This window comes from Mobula birostris, chromosome 8, assembly GCF_030028105.1.
Source record: "Mobula birostris isolate sMobBir1 chromosome 8, sMobBir1.hap1, whole genome shotgun sequence".
Classification (NCBI taxonomy): Eukaryota; Metazoa; Chordata; class Chondrichthyes; order Myliobatiformes; family Myliobatidae; genus Mobula; species Mobula birostris.
The window spans coordinates 100,987,433-101,007,803 of record NC_092377.1 but is presented as its reverse complement, the minus strand read 5'-3'; the positions used below and the strand labels follow the sequence as shown (position 1 = coordinate 101,007,803).

General features: G+C 47.1%; 1 protein-coding gene across 1 annotated transcript; it reads left to right on the top strand.

Moving 5' to 3' along the window:
- Nucleotides 1-7,216: 7,216 nt before the first annotated feature.
- LOC140202264 (endonuclease domain-containing 1 protein-like) lies at nt 7,217-11,728 on the top strand. Its single transcript, XM_072267148.1, has 2 exons — nt 7,217-7,595; nt 10,831-11,728. Exons 1-2 carry the CDS (start codon nt 7,260-7,262, stop codon nt 11,692-11,694), a joined length of 1,200 nt encoding a protein of 399 aa, XP_072123249.1. The 5' UTR covers nt 7,217-7,259; the 3' UTR covers nt 11,695-11,728.
- The last annotated feature ends 8,643 nt before the right edge of the window (nt 11,729-20,371 follow it).

Below are 20,371 nucleotides of genomic sequence, written 5' to 3'. Positions count from 1 at the left end.
CTGCATTGCGCCGGATGACATCATTGGGCGTTCAGTAGGATGTCCCTCTGAGCCAGAAATGGAGGTTTGTTGACATGCAGGAGGTTTGCCGGGAACTGTAGTTTGTTCCAACATATTGTCCTTCAGAATTCAGAATTCTTAGAATTTATTTCATTTCTTACATCCATCTCGCAACACGAGGGAATAAAAATCTTTATGGTGCGTCTCCGTCGGTATGTACAAGCAATAAAAAGGGGGAATGTGGGATTGTAGTGCCCAAACACTAAAACTGTATATATAATTGTTTTGTATACATGTAATCAGTCAGATACACAATCAGATCAATGTGTATTGATAAATCTGATCGCCTGGTGGAAGAAGCTGTCCCGGAGAATGTTGGTCCTGGCTTTAATGCTGCGGTACCGTTTGCCAGACGGAAACAGCTGAAACAGTTTGTGGTTGGGGTGTCTGGAGTCCCTGATGATCCCCTGGGTCCGTTTTACGCACCTGCTGCTGTAAATGTCCTGAACAGAGGAAAGTTCACATCCACGGAGTGTCCACACCACTCTCCGCACTGAGTGCCCTGCGATTGAGGGAAGTACAGTTCCCGTACCAGGCGGTGACACGGACAGCCAGGATGCTCTCAATCGTTCCCTGTAGAAAGTCATGAGGATTCGGGGACTCATGCCAAACTTCTTCAGCCGTCTGAGGTGAAAGAGGCGCCGTGGCGCTTTTCTCACTACACAGCCAGTATGTACAGACCAGGTGAGATTCTTAGTGATGTGTATACCGCCCCTTGCAACAACAACTGCTGCTGTGTAACACCTCTAAAGGAGATGACAGCTTGCAATTACAGATCTCCCTAGAACAGGGATTCACCGACCCCCTGGTTAATGGTAGCATAAAATACGGCTGGGAACCCCTGCCCTAGAAGAACGTCCCTTTGGAACAGAGATGAGGAGGAATTTCTTTAACCAGAGAGTGGTGAATTCATTGCCCAGACCGCGGTGGAGGCCAAGTCCTTGGGTAATTCTAAAGCAGGGGTTAATAGGTTCTTCATTAATCAGGTCGTCAAAGGATACGGAGAGAAGGTTGGAGAATGGTTTGAAAAGTATAATAAATCAGCCATGATAGAATGGTGGAGCAGATTCAATACGCCAAACAGCTCAATTTTGCTCCAGTGTCTTTTGGAGATTAACAGGTCCTACCACACAACAATGTGGACCAAAGGGCCTGGAATGTGCTGGAACATTCTATGTTCTTTTGGAAAGAAGATGCAAAGGCCTGAAAGCACATACCACCAGACTCGAGGACAGCTTCTATCTGCTATTATAGGGCTATGGAACAAAGTCAATTTATTATCAAAATATCTGTACATATCACTATGTGTCACCAATCTCTACCCTGAGGTTAATTTTCTTGCAGGCATTTACAGGAAAATAAAGAAATAGAATAGAGTTTATGAAAAGCTATACATAACAAAGGCCGACAACTGATATGCAAATAAGTAAATAAATAATGCTGAGAACAGGATTCCGGTGCTCACAATCTGCCTGGTTATGGCCTGTCTATTGTCTTCGTTTCGACCCTGCACCATATGATCTGCCTGGTCTGCACTTCTCCGCTACTGCAACTGTTTACTCTGCACTCTGTTATTGCTTTCCCACACTCTCCCTCAAATGCACTGCTGTGATCAAATGTGTGTGCTGCAGCTCGGACAGTCATGTCAGGGAGTTGGAGCTGGAACTGGATCGACTCAGGGTCATTCCGGAGGCTGAGGGGTAGATGGATAGGACACATAGAGAGGTAGTTACTCCCAAGGTGCAGGACACAGGAAACGGAGTGACCGTCAGGAAGCCAGTGCAGAGAACCCCCGTGGCCATCCCCCTCAACAACACTTTGGATACTGTAGGGGAGGAGTGGAGAATCACCCAGCAGTCACAGTGAGTCTGGCTCTGTGGTTCAGAAGGGAAGGGCGAGAAGAGGCGAGCTGTGGTGATAGAGGATTCATCAGGGGGACAGAATGGAGGCTCAGCGTGTGTGAGAACAAGACTCCCAGATGGCACGTTGCCTCCTGGATGCCAGGATCTGGGACATCTCAGATTGAGTCCTCAGCATTCATAATTGGGAGAGGGAGCAGCCAGGGGTTGTGGTCCACAATGGAAGCAACGATATGGGTAGGGAGAGTGACGAGGTTCTGCGAAGTGAGGTCAGGGAGTTAGGTGCTAAGTTAAGGGACAGGACCTCCAGTGTTGTGATCTCATGATTGATACCCATGCCACATGCTAGTAAGGCCAGAACTAGGAAAACCACACAGCTAAGGAGTTGGTGCAGGAGGGATAGTGACAGATTTTTGGATCATTGGGCTCTCCTCCAGGGAAGGTGGGACCTGTACAGAAGAGATGGTTTGCACCTGAACTGGAGTGGGACTAATATCCTAGCAGGAAGGTTTGCTAGTGCTGCATGGGCGGGGGGGGGGGGGGGTGTGTGGTTTAAACTGGAGATGCAGGGGGATAGGAACCATGATGCCAGAATGGTTAGTGGAGAGGTTGTGGAGACAAATATTGTCAAGACCTCAGACAAAGTCAGGAATCAACAGGTTGAGGATGGTGTGACTAATGTTCTGAACTTGTATATTTCAATGCAGGAAATACTGTAGGAAAGTCAGATGAGAAGCACAGTAGGAAAAGCATGGATCAACACAGGGAATTATGATACTGTAGCCATAAGGGAGACTTGGTTACAGGAGGGCAGGACTGGTAGCACAGTATTCCTGGCTTTATGGGGAGAAGGGAAGAATAAGAAAGGTATGATCATGTTAATGGGGCTATGTTATAGACCACCCAACAGTCCGCAGGATTTAAAGAAGCAGATTTGTAGAGAGATTGCAGATTGCTGCAAAAAACAAGGTTACTATCTGGTTGTCATAGTAGGTGATTTTAACTTTCCACATATTAACTGGGACTTCCGTATTGTAAAAGGACAAGACGGAATAGAGTTTGTCAAATGTGATCAGGAAAGCTTCCGTATCAGTACTTAGAAGTCCCAATGAGAGAATGTGCAATACTTGATCTGCTTTTAGGGAATGAGATAGGACAGATGACAGAAATTTATGTAGGGGAACACTTTCCATCTAGTGATCATAAAGTTTTACGATAATTATGGAGAAGGATACAGTAGGTCAGGTCCTCAAGTTGAAATTCAAAATTGGAGAAAGGCAGCGTCCATTATTAAAGACCTCCAGCACCCAGGGCATGCACTTTTCTCACTGTTACCATCAGGTAGGAGGTACAGAAGCTTGACATCACACACTCAGCGATTCAGGAATAGCTTCTTCCCCTCTGCCATCCGGTTCCTAAATGGACTTTGAAGCTTTGGACACTACCTCGCTTTTTAAAAATATACAGTATTTTTGTTTTTGCACATTTTAAAAAATAATCTATTCGATATACATAATTGATTTACTTGTTTATTTGTTTTATTTTATTTATTATTATTTTTTCTCTCTCCCTCTGCAAGATTATGTATTGCATTGAACTGCTGCTGCTAAGTTAACAAATTTCACGTCACATGCCGATGATGATAAACCTGATTCTGATTCTGATTTTGATGGTATCAGAAAGGATCTGGTAAGTGTGGATTGGGACAGGTTGTTTTCTGGCAAAGGTGTACTTGGTAAGTGGGAAGCCTTCTAAAGTGAAATATTGAGAATATAAAACTTGTCATAATAAAAGGTGAAAATAACAGGTTTAGGGAACCTTGGTTTTCAAGAGATAATGAGGCCCTGGTGAGGGGAAAAGGAGGTGCATAGCAGGTACAGACAGTCGGGAACAAATGATGTACTTAAGGAGCGAAAGAAATACAAGAGAACAGAAATCAGGAGGGCTAAAAGAAGACATGAGCTTGCCCTAGCAGACAAAGTGAAGGAGAATCCTAAGGGATTCAACAGATATGCTAAGAACAAAGGGATTGCCAGGAACAAAATTGGTTTATCTGGAAGATCAGAATGATAATCGATGCGTGGAGCCAAAGGAGATAGGGTAGACATTAACTGGATTTTTTGCATCTATATTTACTTGGGTGACAGAGTCTATAGAAGTGAGGCAAAGCAGCAGTGAGGTCATGGAGCCTCTACAGATTACAGAGGAGGAGGTGTTTGCTGTACTGAGACAGGATATATCCTGACAAACAGTTTCTTCAAACCCTGTGGGAGGTAAGAGCAGAAACTGCAGCGGCCCTAGCAGAGAGAGATATTTCAAAGTTCAAAGTACATTTATTATCAAAGTATGTGCACTTTATGTGCAACTTTATACAACCCTTGAGGCTCATCTCCTTAGAGACAGTCACAAAACCATGACACCCAATAGAACCCATTAAAAGAAAGACTGTCGAACACTCAGTGTGCAGAGAGAGAGAGAGAAAAAAACAATTCTGCAAACAATGAAAGCGAACAGCATTCAGAACTGAAGTTCACAAAGCCAGGCTTCACTACTGCTGATTCAGAAGTTCACTATTTGCAGGCCACAGCCTCAGTGCAGCACGGAGATGAACAAGCCCTGTGGAGCAGTGAGTCGAACTGGACCATCCGTCGCCTCCGACCCCAACACCCCGATCATTTCAATCTGGCCCGGCACTTAAATCATCCGACCCTCGGGTGGTTTCTCGCTCTCTGCCACTTCAGTATGCCCTCAGGCTCAACTGCTTCAGTTCGGCCCATACCCAACCTTCTCCATTTGGCTCGGCTCTTAAACTGATCAAACCTTGGATCTTTCCTTGACTTTGCCTTGCCTCCATTGCATCGCATTGCCTCCGACTTCCATCGCCGACGCCGGCTTCCATCCGCAGACTGATGGTCAAACAGAATGAGCAAACCAGGATTTGGAAGCAGCACTGCGCTGCATAATCGCTAACAACCCGTCATCCTGGAACACCCATTTCGTTTGGGTCGAGTACGCCCACAACTCCCTGGTCAGCACCGCCACCGGAATGTCTCCCTTCGAATGCTCCCTCGGTTACCAGCCCCCTCTGTTTCCCGCACATGAAGATGACACTGCTGTGCCTTCAGTTCAGGCCCATCTCCGCCGGTGCCGCGAGATCTGCAAGGATTCACGCGTGGTCCTGCTCCGCTTAGCCGACCACAACTGGAGGATTGCTGATCGCCATCGAATTCCTGCACCAAATCATCGGCCTGGGCAGAAGGTTTGGCTCTCGTCAAAAGACATCCCCCTCAAGAATGAACCCAAGAAACTCGCCCCTCGCTACCTGGGACCATTCAAGATTGAGCGTGTCATCAACCCTTCGATGGTCAGACTCAAACTGCCCGGATCCATGCACATTCATCCCATGTTCCATGTCTCCCAATTGAAACCTGTATCAGCCCTTTGTGCCCTCCTGCCGAACCCTCTCTACCCGCCTGGATCATTGACGACTACCCAGTGTACACCGTCCGGCGAATTCTGGATGTGTGCCGCTGAGGCGGGGGTCTCCAGTACCTCGTTGATTGGGAGGGAAACAGCCCAGAGGAACGCTTCTGGATTCTCCGCTCCTTCATCCTGGACCTTCCCCTCATCCGAGATTTCCATTGAGACAATCCGGACAAGCCTGGTGGTTCACCTGGAGGCTTCCGTTTGGGAGGGGGGGGTGGTATTGTCATGGTCTTGATCGTTAATTCTCTATCTTGCTCCTAATTTCCTTTGATTGTGTCATGGTTCCGACCGTTAATTTCCCATTTGCTTCTAATTCTCTCTGATGACGACACACCTGGTTTCCATCAAGACCGGCAGCATAAGAACCCCGGCATTACAACCACCAGTCACCAGATCGTTGGTTTTGCCTGTGTGGTGATTAACATTTCCCGTCCACTTAGAACTGTGTGTTCTAAGTTTTGTTCCAGTTTCAAGGTTTACCTATGAAACTCTGTCTCTCTGTGTCGAGGTTCCATGTCCAGATCCCTCCTGTTAGCTGTCCAATGTTCACGTCCATGTAAGCATCCTAACTCAATCCCCGTGCCTGGGTCCTGCACTTGGGTTTGCTTCTTTTGCTCATTGCAACAGTTATATTTGTATCCCAAACACAAGGAAGTCTGCAGATGTTGGAAATCCAAAGCAACACAAAGAAAATGCTGGAGGAACTCAGCAGGTCAGGCAGCATCTGTGGTAAAAAAAAATAAACAGTTGACGTTTTGGACTGAGACCATCTTCAGTACTTACATCCTGTTGTCATCACTCCGGAACAGCATTTCACACAATAAAGAAGAAATCTTGCTCGCCCAATCTTCCCCATTATGGCCCTTGCACCTCATTGGTCCATCTTAAAGTTCAAAGTTCAAAGTAAAATAATCAACCGTACATAGTACGTCAGGCAGACTGGACGGGCTCAGGTGAAATCCCCGTATTTCATTATATGTTGCCATAATAAATCAAATTACACAGATAAGCAGCATTCACAAGACATTTATTTACAAGAAAGAAGACAATTAAAATAAAGAAAACCTTTGATATTCTGTAGAAAAGAAGTCAGGAGGGAGTTCTGGTCACCTGCCTACGGGAAAGATTGAAAAAGTACGGAGGGAATTTATGTTGCAGGGACTTGAGGACCCGAGCTTTTGGGAAAGGTTGAATATAAGGAGTTTATTCCCTGGAGTGGGAGATTTGATAGAGGTATACAAAATTATAGATTGGGTGAATGCATATAGGCTCCTCCCGCCCTCAGGTTGGGTGAGACTAGAATTAGAGGTCATGGGTTTAGGGTGAAAGGTGAAATGATTAAGGGGAACGTTTTCACTCAGAGGGTGGTGAGAGTGTAGAACGAGCTTGCTGCGAAAGTGCCGGATGGGTAGCGCAGGTTCGATTCAAGATTGTTTCCTGTCATTCATCAGTACACGAGAGTAAAGGTGAATGAATTGATTGTTACTCCGGATCCGAAGCAGCATAAAAACACAATAAACATAAAAACAATCCGATAAAACACAATGTACCTCAACTGTTGAGTATGATTGTAATATTTACGAGACACAAACGAAAGGGGCGTGGAGGGTCATCGTCCAGAAACAGGTGGAAGGGGTCAGACACAGTCCGCCACGGACGGGATGGGCCGAATAGTCTGTTTCTGGACTGCGGTGCTCTATGACTCTACGACAATTGAATGCGGCGGTGAATAGAAACTCTCCCCGGGAGAGGGAGGGGCGGGTTCGCAAATTCTTGACGTCTCAGCGAGCGGAGTGGAAGGGGAGGATCGGCCGCCGGCTGTGGCAGGCTCCGGAGGAAGTGGAGTGCAGCGGAATGCGGAATCCCGGAACACACACTGAACACTCGGACATGTTGGCAGCCGTCCTCCTCTCGTCCGTGCTCTGGGTGACCCACGCTCCCGGGACAGCGCGGGCCAAAGTGGTCCAGGATTTCGGGGAGTGTGACTGGTTCTTCCAGAACAAGGTGCCGCCGCAGGGATTCAGCAGCCGAAGCCGGGTCAGGATCTGTCAGAAGTTCAAGAACCACTACCACTACGCTACGCTGTACCGGACCGACCTGCGGATCCCGGTGTACTCCGCCTACCGCTATCCTTGCTCTCTCGGCGAGGGCGAAGCGTACAGACCCAGCACATGGTTTCAGGAACCGCAGGTAACGACCTTCCTCAACTCGTCCCCGGGCTTCGCTGCGCGATTGGAAATGCCAGTGGCTACCGTCCCAAACATTGACCCGAGTTCAGCGTTCAAGCTGTTAGCAAGACCCCCGCTCCTAGTCCACACCTGAAGTAAAACCTTGCTGTTGCTTGCTCGGACTTGTTGAGTTTGTGCGGGATTTTTATTTACTTCCAAGTAATGCAGTGTATAACTTTGAAAGCGGCCCGTCAGGGGATGTAGGTAGTGAGTGAATTTGAACGTCCGATCTGGAGCTGGAAACGCCCTTCCCCGGGCGGCACAATGTAGACAACAACAGCGGTGTGTCGGGTCGGCAGAAAAAGTCATTAGCCGCAGTCTACCACCACTGCGGGACTTGTCGAGATTTACAAGGATGTTGCCAGGACCCGAGGAACTAAGTTACAGAGCGAGGCAGGACAGGTTAGGGCTTTTTTACCCTGGAGCAGAGGAGATGAGAAGTGATTTCACTGATGATGAGGGGTATTGAGAGAGTGAATGCACTCAGTCTCCTTCCCCAGGGCTGAGCAATCAATAACTAGAACGAGATGGGAAAGATTTAATAGAGCAACCCACACAGAATGCTGGAGGAACTCGGCAGGTCAGGCAGCATCGGTGGAAATGAATAAACAGTCAGCATTTTGGGCCGACACCCTTCTTCAGGGCTGGAGAGGAAGAGGGAAGATGCCAGAATAAAAAGGTTGTGGGGGTGGGGGGAGGGGAAGAGGCAAGGTGGAAGGTGATAGGTGGAGACTGGTGGGTGAGAAAGGTGAAGGGCTGGAGAATAAAGAATCTGATCGGAGAGGAAAGTGGTCCATAGGAGAAAGGGAAGGGCGAGGGGACCCAGGGTAACGTGATAGGCAGCTGAGAAGAAATGCAAGGTCAGAGTGGAGAATAGAAGAAAGGGGGGAAGGAGTGGATTTCATTACCAGAAGGAGAAATCGATACTCGTGCCATCAGGTAGGAGGCTACCAAGATGGAATATAAGATTTAATAGGGAATTGAGGGGCAACCTTCTTTTACACAAATGAGCTGTGGAACAAGCTGCCAGATGATGTGATTGATGGGGGTCATTAATGATGGATGCTGCCTTTTTGAGGCATTGCCTTTCGAAGGTGTACTTGAAGCTGGTGCAGCTTTTTCTGATTCTGTGTCGTGACCCCCTCCCCACCCCCCCCATACCTGATGGAGATGCAACCTGTTAGAATGCTTTCATGTAGAAATCTGCGAGAGTCTTTGATAACAGACCATTTCTCCTCAAACTCCGAATGAAATTTAGCTGCTGTTGTGCCTTCTTGTAATTGCATTAGTATGTTGGGCCCAGGATTGATCTTCACATCCAGGAACTGTAAACTGCTCACCCTTTCCACTGCTGGTCCCTCGACAAGGACTGGAGTGTGTTCCTCGACCTCCCCTTCCTGAAGTCGACACTCAGTTCCTTGGCCTACTGATGTTGAGTGCAAGATTGTTGCTGTGACACCACTCAACCAGCTGATCTATCTCACTCCTGTACGTCTCCTCGTCACCATCTGAAATTCTGCCAGCAATAATTGCATCGCCGGCAATTTATATATGGCATTTGAGCTGTGCCTGGCCACACGGTCATGGGAGTAGAGAGAGTAGAGCAGTGGGCTAGACACACACCCTTGAGGTGCGCTGGTGTTGGTTATCAGCAAGGATGAGCTGCTTGTTTATTGTCCCTCTCAACTCTATTCTCCTGCCTTCTCCCCATAAACTTTGATGCCCTGACTAAACAGGAACCTCTCAACCTCCTCTTCAAATGCATCTAGGCCTTTCAATATTCGAGAGGTTTTATTGAGACCCCCTCTTCAGTCTTCTAACCTCCAGTGAGTACAGCCCCAGAGAAATCAAATGCTCCTCATACGTTAACCCTTTCAAAAGGTACACAATCCTGACAGGGCTCGGTAAGCAAGCAGCATAGGGGGTGGTCACTACTCACTGATGATCAGCTTTACCCAGTATAGCCCCAGTTCTAGTTCAGGGCCTGCAGTCTTGTTTCTACCCCACTATTATGAACAATGGAATGGTTCTCTAATACGATAAGACAGATTCATGACTCCACATTCTACCTTGCACTTGGTTGTCTACCTGCACTGCACTGTCTCTGTAAGTGCTACACTTTATTCTGCATCCTGTTACTGGTTTAATTTGCCCAATCTGGATACACTGTGTAATGATCTGATCTGTATTAACAGTATGTACGACAAGCTGCTCACTGTATCTTGGTGTCTTCGCCGGAGTGTCAGAGGCTGATGGTTAATGAGAGGCATTAACAGACCATAAGGTATAGGAGCAGAATTAGGCCATTTGGCCCATCGCATCTGTTCCACCATTTCATCATGGTGATTCATTTTCCCTCACAGCCCCAATCTCCCGCCTTCTCCCCGTATCCCTTCATGCCCTGATTAATCAAGAATCTATCAACCCATTGACTTGGCCTCCACAGCTGACCGTGGCAACAAATTCCACAGATTCACCACTCTTCTGTAAAAAGAAATTCCTCCTCACCTTCATTCCAAATAGATGTCCCCCTATTCTGAGGCCGTGTCCTCTGGTCTTAGACTCCCCCACCACAGGAAACATCCTCTCCACGTCCACTCTATCAAGGCCTTTCACCATTCGATAGGTTTCAATGAGGTCACCCCTCAATCTAATCATCTTGTCATAGTCTCCTTCCCAGAGTAGAAATGCCAAAGCCTACAGGCCATGCAATTAGAGGTGAGAAGGGGGAAGTTTAATGGAGATGTGTGGGGCATGTTTTTTACATAGTAGGTGCCTGGAATGCATGCTGGGGGGGGATAGTGGTGGAGACTGATACAAAAATGGTGTTCAAGAGGCTCATGAAAATACAGGGTAATGGAGGGAGGTGCATCATGCACAGGCATAAAAGATTTAATTTAATTTGGTGTTGTGTTTGGAACATGACCCTAAGAGACTGTTCCCAAGATATACTCTTCTATAAGACCAGAAGACATAAGAGCATAAATAGGCCATTTGGCCCATCGAGTCTGCTCTGCCGTTTGATCATGGCTGATTTATTTTCCCTTTCCCACTTTATTCCAGTAACCTTTGAAGCCCTTGCTAATCAAACTCCGCTTTAAATATACTACACCCATCTATGTTAAAAATGTATTTTGTGATAATTACTGGTAGTCAGTTATATTTTTTTTAAACGGTCTGAACTGCATTGATTACAGATCGACGACCAAAATGCCGAAAGTGAGATGAAGAGCAGCACAAAGACCTCCAGCGCCAAGCAGGCGACAGATGAAGATTACCGTGACTCTGGCTACGACCGGGGGCATCTCAATCCCTTCGCGCTGAATGACAAAGACAGCGCCACAGCCACCTGTACCCTGACTAACGTGGTGCCTAAGGAACACAGAGCCAACGTCAAGTGGTACCAGGAGGCGGAATCAGTGGTCAAAAAGCTGGCGCAGATATGTCACAAGTCGCGGCGCACGATGTACCTGCTGACTGGCGCTTCCAACCCGACCAAGGTCAAGATCAAAAACAGGGTCTCGGTGCCCAAAACAGTGTGGACAGCTCTCTGCTGCACCTCCTCCCCGGATCAAAATAACGACCCCTGCCTCAGTGGCCACGTGCCCTCAAAGGGGCCGGAGGTGCTGGTGTACGACAGGGACTTCTCCTTCGCGTTCATGAAGATGATGATGCCAGAACAAGTCACAAAACACCTGACAGTGAGGGAACTGCAGAAGATACTGCGGGTGGACGCACTGTTCCACAGCTGCAGAGGGACAACAGAGAACGATGAAGTCCAAACCGTCAAGGAGGTTGAGGGACTGATTATGAACAAGATCATCAACCCCGTCAACAACACGGGCAGTGCCCTGCCCCGACCATTCGGCTTTGAAGCGGCCACAGGAATTGTCCAATTCATCCGCTCTAGTCTACTGGCTCCCAGTCGAACTGCGATCCAGGCTGCATTGTCCGGCTTCCTGGAGGCCACCAAGCCCATGGCTCCAGTACTGCATGGCGTTGGCGCAGTGCTTGGGATTCTCCTCGTCAACGCCTTTGGAGTTCTCATCAATAACCCTTGATATTTCATAAAAGTTGCTGGTGAACGCAGCAGGCCAGGCAGCATCTCTAGGAAGAGGTACAGTCGACGTTTCAGGCTGAGACCCTTCGTCAGGACTAACTGAAGGAAGAGTGAGTAAGGGATTTGAAAGTTGGAGGGGGAGATCCAAAATGATAGGAGAAGACAGGAGGGAGAGGGATGGATCCAAGAGCTGGACAGGTGATAGGCAAAAGGGATACGAGAGGATCATGGGACAGGAGGTCTGGGAAGAAAGACAAGGTGGGGGGACCCAGAGGATGGGCAAGGGGTATATCCTATCATTTTGGATCTCCCCCTCCCCCTCCAACTTTCAAATCCCTTAGTCACTCTTCCTTCAGTTAGTCCTGACGAAGGGTCTCGGCCTGAAACGTCGACTGCACCTCTTCCTAGAGATGCTGCCTGGCCTACTGCGTTCACCAGCAACTTTTATGTGTGTTGCTTGAATTTCCAGCATCTGCAGAATTCCTGTTGTTTCCCTGATATTTCACTTGTCAGCACAATCTCATTGGTGTCGCCTTCCGCAGTGAACAGGTCTGCTCATTGTAGTTCTCGGCAGGCATTCTCTTCAGCGCAGTCAGCCCATCTTTACACCAGCTTCCGGTCGTACTGCTTTACAGGAATGCTGCCAGGTGGGATGTTGACAAAAATGCACCCCCCTCCCTCACCATGAGCATTTTTAAACTCGCCGGGGGCAGGAAATGCTGAAAATATTTTGCAGAGAGAGCTAATGTTTCTTGACAATGTATTTCCTGCATTCTTTGCTTTAAAATGCAATGGATTTCACTTACTTGGGACACATCAGGACCAGTACATTTTGGCCCAATTAGGCAGTTGCTCCAATTACCAAAGTTTCATGGAATCAGTTAAAAAGGTATAAAGAAGACACGCTACCATTTAACTGAGTAACAAATTATGAATTTAAATGAAATACAGAACAAATTCGAACGCTAACAATGCTACTCAGTACTGACAGTGTTGGACAGAGAAATTCATCCAGTGCTGCCGTGTTCTTTCGATTGACTGTAAACAGCGCAGACACCTCATATAGATAATGAACGATATTGATACAATTCTATCAATGATGGCATCTTACAAATCTTCATTTTCATTGTAACATTCAAGATGAGAGTAAATACCTTCAAATTCTTCATAGTTTCTAACTTGTTGAAGTAGTGAAATCGTTTCATTTTCACTCCTGGCCATTTCTGGCATCTCCAAGCCTGAATGCTTGAAACCGCAGTGAGAAGTTCTGAATTGTTTTTCTGCTTAATTCTCATTAACTATCAGTGACAAACATCACTGCCTTTTGGACACAAAGACACACACTGATGCTATTAAAAAAACTGCTCGACCTGATACAGACTTCGGTGGCCACACACATGACTGACTGTTGTTAAAAACATTAGCGACAGTCTCCTGCTGAAGTTAAGTGGTATTGTGTAACAAATCAGTGAAGGAAATCCCAGCTACTTTTTCAATTAGGTTTTGTTCTTTTAGAATTGTCGCCAATAAGTGGTTGCCCCAATTGCCCAATTAACCATAATTCACTGCAGCTGCAGAATTTTAATGTCTAAACTCAGGGAATTCTATTCTCAATCCAACTAAGATCTCAAAGGATTATTGCCAAGTAGACAGCACAGTGCAGACCGTTTGGCCTACAGTGTTAGACCAAAAGACCATAAAACAAAGGACCACACATCAAAGTTGCTGGTGAACGCAGCAGGCCAGGCAGCATTTCTAGGAAGAGGTGCGGTCGACGTTTTAGGCCGAGACCCTTCGTCAGGACTAACTGAAGGAAGAGTGAGTAAGGGATTTGAGAGGGGGAGGGGGAGATCTAAAATGATAGGAGAAGACAGGAGGGGGAGGGATGGAGCCAAGAGCTGGACAGGTGATTGGCAAAAGGGGATACGAGAGGATTATGGGACAGGAGGTCCGGGAAGAAAGACAAGGGGGGGGGACCCAGAGGATGGGCAAGAAGTATATTCAGAGGGACAGAGGGAGAAAAAGGAGAGTGAGAGAAAGAATGTGTGCATAAAAATAAGTAACAGATGGGGTACGAGGGGGACGTGGGGCCTTAGCGGGAGTTAGAGAAGTCGATGTTCATGCCATCAGGTTGGAGGCTACCCAGACGGAATATATGGTGTTCCTCCAACCTGAGTGTGGCTTCATCTTTACACTAGAGGAGGCCGTGGATAGACATGTCAGAATGGGAATGGGATGTGGAATTAAAATATGTGGCCACTGGGAGATCCTGCTTTCTCTGGCAGACAGAGCGTAGGTGTTCAGCAAAGCGGTCTCCCAGTCTGCGTCGGGTCTCGCCAATATATAAAAGGCCACATCGGGAGCACCGGACGCAGTATATCACCCCAGTTGACTCACAGGTGAAGTGTTGCCTCACCTGGAAGGACTGTTTGGGGCCCTGAATGGTGGTAAGGGAGGAAGTGTAAGGGCATGTGTAGCACTTGTTCCGCTTACACGGATAAGTGCCAGGAGGGAGATCAGTGGGGAGGGATGGGGGGGACAAATGGACAAGGGAGTTGCGTAGGGAGCGATCCCTGCGGAATGCGGGGGGGGGAGGGAAAGATGTGCTTAGTGGTGGGATCCCGTTGGAGATGGCGGAGAATAATATCTTGGACCCGGAGGCTGGTGGGGTGGTAGGTGAGGACCAGGGGAACCCTATTCCTAGTGGGGTGGCGGGAGGATGGAGTGAGAGCAGATGTGTGTGAAATGGGGGAGATGCGTTTAAGAGCAGAGTTGATGGTGGAGGAAGGAAAGCCCCTTTCTTTAAAAAAAGAAGACATCTCCCTCGTCCTAGAATGAAAAGCCTCATCCTGAGAGCAGATGCGGCGGAGACGGAGGAATTGCGAGAAGGGGATGGCGTTTTTGCAAGAGACAGGGTGAGAAGAGGAATAGTCCAGATAGCTGTGAGAGTCAGTAGGCTTATAGCAGACATCAGTGGATAAGCTGTCTCCAGAGACAGAGACAGAAAGATCTAGAAAGGGGAGGGAGGTGTCGGAAATGGACCAGGTAAACTTGAAGGCAGGGTGAAAGTTGAAGGCAAAGTTAATAAAGTCAACGAGTTTTGCATGCGTGCAGGAAGCAGCGCCAATGCAGTCGTCGATGTAGCGAAGGAAAGGTGGGGTACAGATACCAGGATAGGCACGGAACATTGATTTTTCCACAAAGCCAACAAAAAGGCAGGCATAGCTAGGACCCATACGGGTGCCCATAGCTACACCTTTAGTTTGGAGGAAGTGGGAGGAGACAAAGGACAAATTATTAAGAGTAAGGACTAATTCCGCTAGACGGAGCAGAGTGGTGATAGAGGGGAACTGATTAGGTCTGGAATCCAAAAAGAAGCGTAGATCTTTGAGACCTTCCTGATGGGGGATGGAAGTATATAAGGACTGGACATCTATGGTGAAAATAAAGTGGTGGGGCCCAGGGAACTTAAAATCACTGAAAAGTTTAAGAGCGTGAGAAGTGTCACGAACATAGGTAGGAAGGGATTGAACAAGGGGTGATAAAACCGTGTCCAGGTATGCAGAAACGAGTTCGGCGGGGCAGGAGCAAGCTGAGACAATAGGTTGGCCAGGACAGGCAGGTTTGTGGATCTTGGGTAGGAGATAGAAACGGGAAGTGCGAGGTGTGGGAACTATAAGGTTGGTAGCAGTGGATGGGAGATCCCCTGAGCGGATAAAGTCGGTGATGGTGTGGGAGACAATGGCCTGGTGCTCCTTAGTGGGGTCACGATCGAGCGGTAAATAAGAGGAGATATCCGTGAGTTGTCGCTGTGCCTCGGCAAGCTAGAGTCAGTACGCCAGACTACAACAGCACCCCCTTTATCGGCGGGTTTAATAATAAGGTTAGGATTAGTGCGGAGGGAGTGGAGAGCAGAGCGTTCGGAAGGAGTGAGGTTGGAATGGGGACAAGGTGCGGTTAAGTCGAGATGGTTGATGCCCCGTCGGCAATTAGCGATAAGGAGATCCAGAGCAGGCAGAAGACCAGAGCGGGGTGTCCATGAAGAAGAGGAGGGTTGAAGACGGGAGAAGGGGTCATCGGTGGGGGTGGAAGAGTCCTTGCCGAAGAAGTAGGCTCGGAGACGGAGACGGCGGAAGAAGAGTTCCGCATCATGGTGAACACGGAACTCGCTGAGGTGTGGGCGAAGGGGGACAAACGTGAGGCCCTTACTGAGAACAGAGCGTTCTGCCTCCGACAGTTGAAGGTCGGAGGGGATGGTAAAGACCCGGCATGGATGAGAGCTGGGATCAGAGGGGGGAGGGAGGAGGCTGGGGGTGTCAATGAAGAGGGGACCGTTGGGGTGAGAGGAAGATGGAGCCTCTGAGGGCCCAGGAGCTGACGATGGGATCTGAAGGAGACAGGGTTGCAGAGTATTGGTGGGGGAAGGGGAGACGGGAGTCACAACAGCGGAACATAAAGACCCGGCCTGGAGTTCAAGGCTGGCGTCGCAGTTGGTGGTTGCGCAATCGCTGTGAAGGTGCCCATGGTCGTTGCTGGAGTCCGGGTTTTGAATATGCCCTGAGGTGTTGGAGCCGCCGAGATCAGTGGCAGGAGCCGCAATCTGAAGTTCATGCCTGCTAGCGTCGGGGCCGGCAGGCTCTGGAGTCCGTAGATGTAGCATCTTGTGATCTTTGCCTAACATGACAAAGTCAAAAAAACGGTGATTGCAGGTGTGAATCCGACGGAGGATGAAATAACGGGTAGGACCATTACAGACGGCGAAGAAAGTGTCCCGAAGGTGTGGAAGGGTCTGGGATAGGGACACCAAGTACCTCCTCATGGCGGAGAGAGTCGCCTTCAGAGCTTGACGGGAGAAGCGGCGAGAGGCAGAGTCAATAAGATGTGAGTACCTGGGATCCTCAGAAGGTCCAAATTGAGAGGCTTGGAAACGAATCCTAAAGCCAACTGGAGTAAGTTGGCGACGGAGGCACATTCCAAGAAAGGATATATGGCTGTGATAGCGAGTCTGAGTCAAAATGTGGTCGAAAAGTTGAAGAGCTGAAGAAATTACAGATGGGGAGCAGTGAGAGATGGTTTAAACAAAGGAGCAGATTTAGGTCACTAGGCAAATTGAGTCTGCTCCACCATACCATCATGGCTGATATATTATTCCTCTCAATTCTATTCTCCTGCCTTCTCCCTGTAACCTAAGATTGATCTAACACTTCCCCGCTCGGTAGCCCTCCATTTTTCAATCATCCATGTGCCTATTTTTGAGTTTCTTAAATATCCCTTGATGTATCTGCCTCTACCACCACCCATGTTAGGATGTTTTTGCATCTACCACTCTCTGTGTAAAGTTCTTACCTCTGACATCCCCTCTGTACTTTCCTCCAATCACCTTAAAATTATGGCCTCTAGTATTAGCCATTTACATCCTGGGGAAAGTCTCTGCCTGTCCACTCTATCTATGCCTCTTATCATCTTGTACATCTCTATCAAGTTACCTCTCACCTGCCTTCTCTCCAAAGAGAAAAGTTCTAGCTTGCTCAAACTATTCTTAGAAGTTATTCTCTCTAGTTCAGGCAGCATCCTGGTAAATCTCCTTGGCACCCTCTCTAAAGCTTCCACATCCTTCTTATAATGAGGTAGTCAGAACTGAATGCAATATTCCAAATGTGGTCGCTAGTTCGAGCCTCAGCTGTGGCAGTGTGTTTGTGCCCTTGAGCAAGACACTTAATCACACATTGCTGTAGTCTGTGCAAGGACTGTCGCCCCACACAGACTTCCAACCTGTGCCTTGTAAGGCATGAAAATGCCCGACGCAGGCCTCTCTTGGTCTGAGTCGACGTTCCCCCCCCTCAATGATCATACAGAGAACGTGCAAACTCCACAAGGACAGCACCCGCAGTCAGGATTGAACCCGGGTCCCTGGCGCTGTGAGGCAGCGACTCTACCAGCTGTGGTCTTGCTCTGGTTTCATAGAGCACTATGGCACAGAAACAGGCCCTTCGGCCCATCTAGTCCATTGGCCTGCACATGGACCACAGCCCTCCATACTCCTCCCGTCCATGTATCCAAATTTCTCTTAAATATTTCAGTCAAACCTGCTTCCACCACTTCTGCTGGCAGCTTGTTTCACACCCTCAGTACCCTCTGGGTGAAGAAGTTCCCCTTAAATATTTCACCTTTCATCTTTGACCCTTGACCTCTAGTACTCACCTCACCCAACCTCAGTGTAAAAAAGGCTGTTTGGATTATCAATGGCTATGGCCATTGTGTGCAGATGTGTCATTGTGTACTTGTTTGTTGTCTGCTTCATGTCTCCATAGCTTGTTTATGCCCTGTTTACTGTATACAACCTGAGTCATCAGCTCATACTTTGTGGATGGGGGTAAAGCAATGGGGCTCGTGACTAGTCAGGAATGTTACCCTCAGCGGCCTGAATATCTCTGTGGCCCAAACATCCCCCATTTCCTCTGTTAGTTATGTCTTTCATGAGACCATAAGACATAGGAGCAGAATTAGGCCATTTGGCCCATCGAGTCTGCTCCACCATTCCATCATGGCTGATTTATTATCCTTCTCAATCCCATTCTCCTGTCTTCTCCCCGTATCATTTGGTGTCCTGACTAATGAAGAACCTATCAACCTTGGTCTTAAATATACCCAATGACTTGGCCTCCATAGCTCTCTGTGGTAATGAATTCATAGATTCACCACCCTCTGGCTATTGAAATTCCTCCTCACCTCTGTTCTAAATGGACGTCCCTCTATCTTTCTGGTCCTAGACTCCCACACTATAGGAAACAACTTCTCCACATTCACTCTCTCTGGGTCTTTCAATATTCAGTATTTATTTTTAAGAATTTAAATTACTCTGTGAATAATCTCAGAGTTGTCACAGTTCTGTTGGTGCCCATGTTCCAAGTGGGGTCACTGAGCAGGCTGGGCAGCTGACCACATCAAAGTATTCCCAAGTATACAGTGAGATTATAAACTAACAGTCCAGCATTTTACAGATTTTAAGACACAGAATGGGACTTGTAATTAAGGTGCTGACATTTAATCAAACTTTGTTTTTAGAAGTAGAAAAACATAAAATAGTACTGTTTAAGACCTACTGGGTTTTGAAGTACATGGGAATTACAAATGGTATTGATTTATTATTGTTATGTGTACCAAGATGCACTGAACAGCCTTTGTTCATATACCACCCAGTCACATCAGTACTTCGAGCTAGTAAGGAGAAAAACAATGATTGTTGGTGCCGGATAGGGGTGGTTTGAGTATCTCAGAATCTGCTTATCTCCTGGGATTTTCATGCACACCAGTCTCTCTAGAGTTTACAGAGAATGATTTTAAAAAAATCCAAAAAATTGTTTGCCCTGTACAGTTGATACTCGGTGGCCACTTTATTAGGTACGCCAGCTCATTAATAGAAGTATCTAATCAGCCAATCATGTGGCAGCAACTCGATGCATAAAAGCATGGTCAAGAGGTTCAGTTGTTTTTCAGACCAAACATCAGAATGGGGAAGAGATCTGACTTTGTTAATCTTCTCCTTTAATATTCTCTTTTATGTCGTTTTACATAAAAGTGGTTTGGAAATTCCTCTGAATGATTCACCAGAATACTAGTGTCTGAATAATACACATGGTGGTTGCTAAACAGAATACAAGGTGGGGGAACTGGTGATAAATGAAAATTACAATGTTACAGGCTTCAATGTGCATGACATTTGCCGAATTTACTATCACATACACGACGCTGTGATTGCAGAAATGAACAGGTTCCCCATCACTGAAGTTGTAATCTGTTCCACTGGGAGATTTTCAAAATAATACAGTGTATTTGCAAATGGTTGCATGTGAGTGAGTTCTATAATCACTGCCGTTAATTCAAAGTTCAAGATATAAGATTCTAGATCCAAGAAAATAAAGATTCTAGATCCAAGATTAAAGATTCTAGATTTTGGATTCTAGATTTTTGGATTCTAGATTGTTTATTGTCATTCTTCAGTACACAAGTTTAAAGGAGAATAATATGATTGTTACTCTGGATCTGATGCAACATTAAAAACACAATAAATATAAATACATAAGATTATCTTACACTCATAGACTGATTGTATGCCCATAAAGTGCTGCTAAGAACAGGAGTATCTCTACGTAAAGTGATTCTGATGGGAGATAATAAAGTAGTGGCGGAGCTAGCGAGTGGAGGTGTTGATCACTTGGAGAGGGAAAGTAACTGGTCTTGAGTCTGGTGGACCTGCTGTGAATAATATGTAGCCTCTTCCCTGAAGGGAGTGGGACAAGCAGTCCATGAGCAGGGTGGGTGGGATCCTTCATGAAAGCAGGCAACCATGTATGATTTTGGTCGTGGTGCCATTTAAGCCTGTATTTGTACAGATATTACAAATACAAATCTATATTTACACAGATGGGGCAGCATGGAAGTGTAGTGGTTTGTGTACCACTATTACAATGCCAGCAAGCTGGGTAGAATTCCCATCACTATCTGTAAGAAGCTTGCATGTTCTCCCCGTGACTGTGTGGGTTTCCCCTGGGTGCTCCGGTTTCCTCCCATGGTCTGAAGATATACGGGCTAGATTTAGTAAGTTAATTGATCACATGGGTGATGCGGGTTCACTGGGCTGTATCTTGAAATGAAAAATGAATACATTTAGGGATTAA

Coding starts and splice junctions, on each gene's coding strand:
- LOC140202264 (XM_072267148.1), top strand. CDS start 7,260: ATGCGGAATCCCGGAACACACACTGAACACTCGGACATGTTGGCAGCC. Junction 7,596..10,830: donor CATGGTTTCAGGAACCGCAG/GTAACGACCTTC, acceptor CATTGATTACAG/ATCGACGACCAAAATGCCGA.